At 39.7% G+C, this 9,759-nt stretch overlaps 1 protein-coding gene across 1 annotated transcript; it reads left to right on the forward strand.

Annotated features, from left to right (window-relative positions):
* Positions 1-2,832: 2,832 nt before the first annotated feature.
* WFDC12 (WAP four-disulfide core domain 12) lies at positions 2,833-3,900 on the forward strand. Its single transcript, XM_055265804.1, has 3 exons — positions 2,833-2,955; positions 3,059-3,217; positions 3,382-3,900. Exons 1-3 carry the CDS (start codon positions 2,877-2,879, stop codon positions 3,477-3,479), a joined length of 336 nt encoding a protein of 111 aa, XP_055121779.1. The 5' UTR covers positions 2,833-2,876; the 3' UTR covers positions 3,480-3,900.
* The last annotated feature ends 5,859 nt before the right edge of the window (positions 3,901-9,759 follow it).

Below are 9,759 nucleotides of genomic sequence, written 5' to 3' on the forward strand. Positions count from 1 at the left end.
AGATATACAAATGGCCAACAGGTATGTGACAAGATGCTCAACATGTCTAATCATCAGGAAAATGAAAATCAAAACCATAAGATCACCTCATACCTGTTAGGTTGGCCATTATTTTAAAAAGAAAAGAAAAAGAAAACAAGTCCCAGTGAGAATGTGGAGAAACTGGAACCCTTGTGCACTGTCAGTGAGAATTTAAAGGAGTATAGCCACTTCGGAAAACAGTATGGAAGTTCTTCAAAAAATTAAAAATAGAACTACCACATGATCCAGCAATCCCACTTCTGGGTATTTATTCAAAAGAATTTAAATCAGGATCCCAAAGAGATATTCGCACCTGCAAGTTCATTGCTGCAATATTCACAATAGCTAAGAAATGGAAACCTAAATGTGCATTGACCCACTGACAGATAAATGGGGAAAGGAAAAAAGATTATATACATATATATATATGCATACCATGGAATATTATTCAGCCATAAAAAAGAAGAAAATTCTGTCTCATGCTACAACATAGGTGAACCTCAAGGACATTATGTTAAGCAAAATAAGCCAGTCACAAAAGGACAAATATTGCATGATTCCACTTTTATGAGGTATCTAAAGTTGTCACTTATAGAAGCAGAAGACAGAATGGTGGTTCCAAGGGTCTGGGGGAGGGAAAATGGGGAGTTGCTATGCAGTGGGTTTCAGTCATGCAAGATGAAAAGTTCTAGAGACCTACTATATGACATTGTGCCCACAATTAACAATACTGTAGCATGTACTTAAAAATATGTTAAGAGGTCATGTCTTACAGTATATATTTCTTACCACAATTTTTTTTAAAAACACAGTGTTGAGCAAAGCATGCAAAATACAAAAGAATATTTAGGCCATAATTATGCTTACATAAAGTTAAACAACATGCATCACTAAGCAAGCCATAGCAAGAGAGCAAAACTCTAAAGGAAAACATGAGGATGATTAACAGAAAGTTCAAGATACTGGTTACCTCTGAAGTAGGGATGGTAATGTCCTATTCTAAATTGATAGGTTCATAGGTGTTTATTATTCTTTTTCAAAAGGTATAGAATGTTGATTACATTCTTTCATATGTAGGATTTATTATACAATACTTTTTTAAAGAAGTATCACCAACAGTCAACTACAAATGACATTTTGGGGAGAACTGGAGAAACAAATATGAATTGGCTATGAGATGACATGCAGAAACTATTAATTATCTTAGATATGATAATGGCTTTGTGATTATATTGAAGAATATCCTTATTCTTAGAATTTGCATGCTGATGTATTTAGGAAATAGGAACATAATGTATTCAATTTCATTCAAATATTTCAACAAATGTAGCTATAGATATTCTAAAATATCCCAAAATATTAATAATTGTTAAATCCAGTTGTAGGTATACAAGTAACATTGTTCTGTTATTTCAATTTTTCTGTATGTTCAAAAAGTTCATAATAAAAAGCTGGAGGAGAAAATAGCCAATACATTCCAACATTCCAGTATTTGTTTATTAACTTCCCAGACTCCATCCCTGGTATCCGAATGATCTGAGTCCAAGGATATGACTGGTGAGATTGTAACCAAAGATTCACCATCTAATAAGGAGTTGGCTCACTTCCAGGAATGGAGGGATCCTCCCTGCCTCTACTTAACCCCAACTCAGTCCCTTCCACACTTTAGGATGTGGAACACCCCAAATCCAAATCTTTGCATTACTCAGGGGTCCTGTTAGTAAATGACAGAAATCCAATTCAGACCAGCTTAGGCAGAAAGGTGAATGTATTGGGTGGTAACCTAACCCCGAGTATGAGTGGGGCTGATCTCAGGAAAAAGGTTAGTGCAGGACTAAATTTCCTCAAAATTACTCCCTGTCCATCTCTCATCTCTTCTTATCAGCATCTTAGATTTATCTTCTCAGAATTTCTCTCTCACCAGGGCCAGGACCAAATTTCTGGAGTTTCTGGGCTTATATCTGCAACTTTTCCAACAGGAAGGATTTTCCTCTCTTTAGTACCCATTCAAAGAAAGGACTCCAAAAGCCTGGTCTCAGACACACACACACACACACACACACACACACACACACACACACACACATCCATGTCTTCTTCCAAATCCAGGAGTTTGGGGGGATGCAGGGGCAGAGGAGGGAAAACAAATCCTATGAAGACGATACAGTATAATTATTATGCTCATTGTATGAATGAGGAAACGGAGGCTTAGAAAGGTGAAGCCGCTTTCAAAGTCACACAGCTGGTGACAGGTCCAAGATCTGCTTTCCTCCAGGCCACATGAGATTGGCGGGGAGCAGGAGCACACGGTGCTGGAGCGCAAGGCTGAGAGTGAATGTTCAGGACAGACATTTTAAGCACCGCCATTCAGATTCTTCCTTGCGGTGAGGAGAGAACTGAGAACAAGTCCAGGGCAGCACAGGAAGGAGGGAAGATTTTGGTCCCAGGTGAATCAGGCATGAAGAGGGGCTGACAGAGAACATGGTGGAGTTGAGGGAGTCTGGCCCTGTCGCTGCCTCGTGTGTGAACTTGAGTAATTTCATGCCCTTTCTGTGCTTCTTTTCCTCCTTCCATAGGACAGTTTGGCCCTGGTGGCACCTAATGGTCAATCAGGTGGCCATTTCTTCTCGTCGTGCGAAGAACGAGGGTCGCTGTTGGATTTCTTCATCTATTCCAGTGCGGAGCCTTAGGGAAAGCCCCAAGTCCCTCCTCAAAAGGGGCCATTTCCAAATAAAGCTGGGAAGTGCAGCCTCCCTTGCCATTTTGAGCCTTCAGCTCCACCCACTGGCGTGCCCAGCAGGGACACTATAAAGCCAGGCTCAGCCCAGCTCCCAGCCAAGCACCTGCCTGGCAACATGGGGTCCAGTAGCTTCTTGGTCCTCATGGTGTCCCTCGCTCTTGTGACCCTGGTGGCTGTGGAAGGAGTTAAAGAGGGTGAGCAGACATGGTGGAGCTGGGTGGGGCTGGGCTTGGGAGAGGTCCTGAGGGGCCCTCTGGGGCTAGATTTCTCATCTCACCTTGTGGTTTCCTCCACTAGGTACAGAGAAAGCGGGGGTTTGCCCAGCTGACAACATACGCTGCTTCAAGTCCGATCCTCCCCAGTGTCACACAGACCAGGACTGTCTGGGGGAAAGGAAGTGTTGTTACCTGCACTGTGGCTTCAAGTGTGTGATTCCTGTGAAGGAACTGGAAGAAGGTAAGGAGACCTGCCTCCCAGGGCTGGGGCTGTCCCTTCCCCTGCCTCTATCTGACCCATGAAATTTCGGAGGAATTATTCCTTTTAGCTGGTATGAGGAGGGATGGCTAAAGCTGGCAAGGCCCTCAGAGACCAACTAATCTGAACATTTCCATTGTCCAAAGGAGGAAACAAGGATGAAGACGTGTCAAGGCCATACCCAGAGCCAGGATGGGAGGCCAAGTCTCCAGGCTCCTCCTCTACCAGGTGTCCTCAGAAATGAGGCTGGGTCCTTTCCACCTCTGGGGGTCACTCTCACTTGGCACCTGCCCCTGAGTGTCCTGAGACTTGGAATATGGAAGAAGCAATACCCACCCCCACCAAAGAAAACCTGAGCTTGAAGTCCTTTTCCCCAAAAAGAGGGAAGAGTCACGAAAAGTCCAGACCCCAGGGACTGTACTTTCCCTCTCTACCTGGTGCTCCTCCCTAATGCTCGTGAATGGACCCCTCATGAATGAAATCAGTGCCCTTATAAGAGACCCCAAAGAGCTGCCTTGCCCTTCTGCAATGTGTGATCACAGCTAGAAGGCGCTGTCAGAGATGAGAAACTGGTCCTCACCAGATGCTGAATCTGCTGGTGCCTTGATCTTGAACTTCCCAGCCTCTAGAACTGTAAGAAATAAATATTTGCTGTTTATAATCCACCCAGTCTATGGTAATTTGTTATAGCAGCCCAAACCAGCTAAGACAACCTAATAGTAAAAAAAAAATTCTATTCAACATTATCAAAGTGAATAAAATATAAAATACCTACACATAAACAAATTTAGAGATGTACAGAAATTTTCGAAAGAAAACCCTGAAACTTTATTAAATGACATTTTAAAAGATCTGGATAAATAAACTAAGCTTTTCTACAGAATAAATAAATCAATAAACGTTTTTTAAAAGATATGCTCTTCCCCAAGCAGGAAGCCTCCACAAAATGTTCATCTTGGTCAGCATAATTTATACCTGAAATATAATTAAAATTAAAACCCACTGGGTTTTGCAAACCCTAATGAAATAATTGATTCTGGCAATGATCATCCATGGCTTCTGAATATTTACAGGGCACCATTTCATCAGCCCATGGTATATTTACAGTTTGTAACAGGGGAAACACAAGTTTACAACTTGAGGATTCAGGTGCACATCGAAAACACATTAATCTGTCTCCACAATGCTAAAAATGGGTAAAGCAGACCTCCGTTCCTCCTGAGGTGATGCAACACAAAACACACAGTATCATTCAAGAAGGGCTCCTGCCAAGACAGTTGAGCATGAACCTCACCAAGTCTCTACAGCTAGCAATCATCTATGGGAAATGTGAAGGACAAAGAAGATGAAAGACATCACAGGGAAGCAACATGAGACATTCTAAAGAACAATTTGTCTGTTTTGTTCAACAAGTCAATAGCATGAAGAAGAAGGAGGAGGGAGGAAAGGAGAATAAAAAAGAGTTGGAGAGATTGTTCTAGATTAAAAGAAACTTCAGATACATTACAGCCAATGCAATACGTGCACCAACAACCATACAGTCACTTTTGAGACAATAAGAAAAACAAGATGCAAATAGAATATTAGATGATGTTAAGAAACTGCAGTTAATTTTCTTAGGTGTGACAGGAGTATTGTGATTATGTGAGAAAGTGTCCTTAGTTTTTAGAGATGCACACTGAAGTATTTAAAAATAAAGTATAAGATGGGTTAGATTTACCTTAAAATACTTCAGCCAAAAAAGAGGTGGGGATATGCATGAAGGAATTCTTGTAAAATGGTTCATTGTTGAATCTGGATGATGGATGTGTAGGCTCCATAAAAGTATTGGCTGTTCTTTTGTGCATTTTTTAAAACTTTTTATGATAAAAACAAGGGTTTGTTTTTGCAACTTAACAAAATGATCATTAGGTTCACATGGAACAATGAAATACTTGTAACCTGGAAAACTGAAAATGTAGACTAATGAAGAGTAACGGATACTACCAGTCACTATAAAACATATTACGGAGCTACAACAATTACAACCACAATACAAGCATACCTTGTTTTATTGTGCTTTGCAGTCTTTGCATTTTTTACAAATTGAAGGTTTGTGGCAATCCTGCACCAAGCAAGTACATTGGCCGCATGTTTCCAACAGCATGTGCCCACTATGTGTCTTTGTGTCACATTTTGGTAATATTCACAATATTTCAATTTTTTTCATTATTATTACATCTGTTATGTTGGTCTGTGATCAGTGATCTTTGATGATACTATTCTAATTGTGTCAGAGTGCCATAAACTGTGCCCACATAAGACAGTGAATTTGATCGATAAATATCGCATATGTTCTGATTTCTCCCCCAACCGGCCATTCTGTGTTTCTCTCCCTTGGAACACAACAATGCTGAAATAAGGCCAATTAATCATCTTACAGTGGCCTTTAAGTGTTCAGGTAAAAGGAAGAGTCATGTCTCTCACTTTAAATTAAAAAAAAGCTAGAAATGATTAACCTTAGTGAGGAAGGCATGTTGAAAACCAAAAACGGTCTAAAGCTAGGCCTCTTTTACCAGTTAGCCAAGTTGTGAATGCAAAGGAAAAGTTATTGAAGGCAATTAAAACAGCTACTCCAGCGAACACACAAATGGTGAGTGAAACAGACTTATTGCTAATATGGAGAAAATGTTAGTGGTTTGGATAAAAAAATCAAAACAGCCACAGCATCCCCTTAGCCAAAGCCTAATCCAGAGCAAGGCCCTAACTTTTTTCAATTCTATGAAAGCTGAGAGGTGAGGAAGCTGTGTAAGAAAAGTTTGAAGTTAGCAGAGGTCGGTTCACAAGATTTAAGGAAACAAGACATCTCCATAACATAAAAGTGTAAAGTAAAGCAGCAAGTGCTGATGGAGAAGCTGCAGCAAATTCTTCAGAAGATCCACACAAGATAATTGATGAAGGTGGCTATGCTACACAATAGATTTTCAATGTAGATGAAACTGTCTTTTATCAGAAGAAGAGGCCATTTAGGACTTTCATAGCTACAGAGAAGTCAATGCTTGGCTTCAAAGCTTCAAAGGACAGGCTGACTCTCTTACCAGGGACTAGTGTAGTTGGTGACTTTAAGTTAAAGCCAATGCTCATTTACTATTCCAAAAATCCTAGAGCCTTTAGGAATTACACTAAATCTATTCTGCCTGTGCTCTATAAGTGGAACAACACAGCCTGGATGACAGCACATCCATTTACGGCATAGTTTAGTGAATATTTTAAGCCCACCGTTAAGACCTACTGCTCACAAAAAAAAGATTTCTACTTTCCTTTTGTAATATTTCTACTTATTGACAATGCAATTGATAGCCCAAGAGCTCTGATAGAGATGTACAAGACGATTAATATTTTCATGCCTGCTAACACAACATCTATTCTGCAGATCAAGGAGTAGTTTTAATTTTCAAGTTTTATTATTTAAGAAATACATCTCATAAGGCTATAGCTGCCACAGATGGTGATTCTTCTGATGGATCTGGGCAAAGTAAACAAAACCTTCTGGAAAGGGCTCACAGTCTAACTGCTATTAAGAACATTCATGATTCATGGGAGTAGGTCAAAATATCAACATGAATAGGAGTATGGAAGGAGTTGATTTCAACTCTCATGAATGACTTTGAGGGGTTCAAGACTTCAGTTGAGAAAGTCGTCGCTGCAGATGTGGTGGCAATAGCAAAAGAACTAGAATTAGAAGTGGAGCCTGAAGATGTGACTGAATTGCTACAATCTTATGATAAAACCCGAATGGATGAGGTGTTGCTTCTTATAGATGGGCAAAGAAAGTGGTTTTGAGAGATAGAATCTACTCCTAGGAAAGATGCTGTGAACATTGCTGAAATGACAAAACCAAGAATTTAAAATATTACGTAAACTTAGTCGATAACACAGCAGGGTTTGAGAGAATTGATTCCAACTGTTTGTTGTTGTTGTTGTTTTCAGAGACAGGGTCTTGCTCTGTTGCCCAGACTGGAGTGCAGTGCCATGATCATAGCTTACTGTAAACTTGAACTCCTGAGCTCAAACAATCCTCTTACCTCAGCCTTCTGAGGGGGTAGGACTATATGCATGCACCACCATCCAGCTAATTTTTTAATTTTTTGTAAAGGTAGAGCCTCACTGTGTTGCCCAGGCTGGTCTCAAACTCTTGGGCTCAAGTGATACTCCTGCCTTGGCTTCCCAAAGCTCTGGGATTACAGGCATGAGCCACTGCACCATGCCATGACTCTGATTTTGAAAGAGGATGTACAGTGCATAAAATATTATCAAACAGCATTGCATGCTACAGAGAAGTCTTTCACAATATACCTTTGTATCACACCTGCACATGTACCCCCTAATTCTAAAATGAAAGTTGAAAAAAAGGAAGAGTCCATGGATGTAGCAAACTTCATAGTTGTCTTATTTTTTTAAATTGCCACAGTCAACCTATCCTTCAGAAACCATTACCCTGATCATTCAGCAGCCTCAACATCAAGGTAACACCCTCCACCAGCAGAAACATGATGACTCACTGAAGGCTTACATGATTATTAGCATATTTTAGCAATAAAGTATTTTTATATTAAGGTATATATTTATTTTAGACAAATGTTATTGTGCACTTAATAGACTACACTATAGTGCAAACATAACTTTTAAATACACTGGGAAACCAAAAAATCCACGTGGCTCACTTTAATCCCAGCATTTTGGGAGGCCAAGGTGGGAGAATCACTTGAGTCCAGGAGTTAGAGACCAGCCTGGGCAACATAGAAAGACCCCTGCCTCTACAAAAAATAAAAACTAGCCAAACATTATTGCAATATTCTCTTTATTTCAGTGGTCAGGAACTGAACCCACAATACATGCTCGCCTGTGCTGGCATAAGAATGAACAGTCAAAAGCAAAGAACGGGCAAGGCACGGTGGCTCAATGCCTGTAATCCCAGCACTTTGGGAGGCTGAGGTGGGCAGATCACAAGGTCAGGAGATGAAAAGGAGCTTGACCAACATGGTGAAACCCTGTCTCTACTAAAAATACAAAAATTAGCCAGGTGTAGTGGCACGCGCCTGTAATCCCAGCTACTCAGGAGGCTGAGGCAGGAGAATTGCTTGAACCTGACAGGTGGAGGTTGCAGTGAGCCAAGATCGTGCCACTGCACTCCAGCCTGGGCGACAGAGCAAGACTCCATCTCAAAAAAAAAAAAATGAAAACCCATAAACAGCCCCTGTTACATACAAGACTTAAGTTATTGATAAAGTTTTAATTCCTAATCAATGGCAAAAGTTTACATTATTCATTAAATGATCATAGGACAATTGCTTAATTACTTACAAAAAAGATATTTCCTATTTCACGCTCTATACCAAGATAAACTTCAGCTAGATTAAAGAATTAGCATATCTTTCAAAAATCACAAAATAATAACAAGTAAATATAGTGAATATTTATCTGACATCAGAGTCAAAAAGCCTTTTTAGCATAAAAATAAAAGGAGAAAATATGAATGAAAAGATTGATTACCCTAAAATTTAATCCTTTGATACTAAGCAAAAATGAGGAAACAAATATTTGCAATATAGCATTAAAGCATTTATCAAGCTTATCTCATTCAGTTCTCAGAACCATCCTATAAAATATATATGATTATGTCTATCTCTACTGGTATACAAGAATAAACAGGGGTTTTACAAAATTAATGTCAGATAGAGCCTATGACACCAAGATTCAAAACTAGGTCTGCCTAACTCCAGTACACATCTTTCACTACTTCACCATACTGCCCCTTGTGTATGACAGGTTAATAGATTCTTAATATATAAACAGCTCTTAAAACTCAAAAATGAAAGGACCCCCAATAACAATGAGCAAAATACAAAAACAGGCAATTCACAGAAAAAAGATACATTCAGTATGCAAATATGAAGAAATGCTCACCATCATGGGTATTAAGAGGAAGAGGAAGACAAATTAAAATGAAATATTGTTTTCCATTAGCAAAGATTTTATTTACTTACTTTTTTAATATTCTGTATGTAGTAAGAATATCCACTGAGGATCTTTGGCTGTGAGCAACAGCATCTGATCTTTGGACTGTTCTGTTTAGAGCACTGGCTTCTCTGTTCAAGACTCTAATGAAGGCGTGGGCAAGTTAAGGGTGGAGAAAAGTGCAGTGGGTGTAACCTGGATTGAGTGCCCTCAGCTTTGATAGGAGAAGTACCTGCTGATCGGCAACCAACCAGAATGACAGGAGTCAGGGAGCAATGGTTCCACCGAAGGAAGAGATGCTGGGCAGACAAAACAATAGACACCTATTGCAGGGCAGGTGAAGGCTCTTGTACACTCACTTACTTCCTTTCTGAAATTTAATTTGACCAGATATATCCAATGCCTGGAAACATCATAAGGCCTTTTGACCTAGCATTTCTAACTTTGACAAATTTACTTTAATAAAACAGTCAGAGATGTGACTCCAAAATGTACACAAAAAGATGGTTATCACAGCTTTATTTATG

The sequence above is a fragment of the Symphalangus syndactylus genome, chromosome 24, assembly GCF_028878055.3.
Source record: "Symphalangus syndactylus isolate Jambi chromosome 24, NHGRI_mSymSyn1-v2.1_pri, whole genome shotgun sequence".
Taxonomy (NCBI): domain Eukaryota; kingdom Metazoa; phylum Chordata; class Mammalia; order Primates; family Hylobatidae; genus Symphalangus; species Symphalangus syndactylus.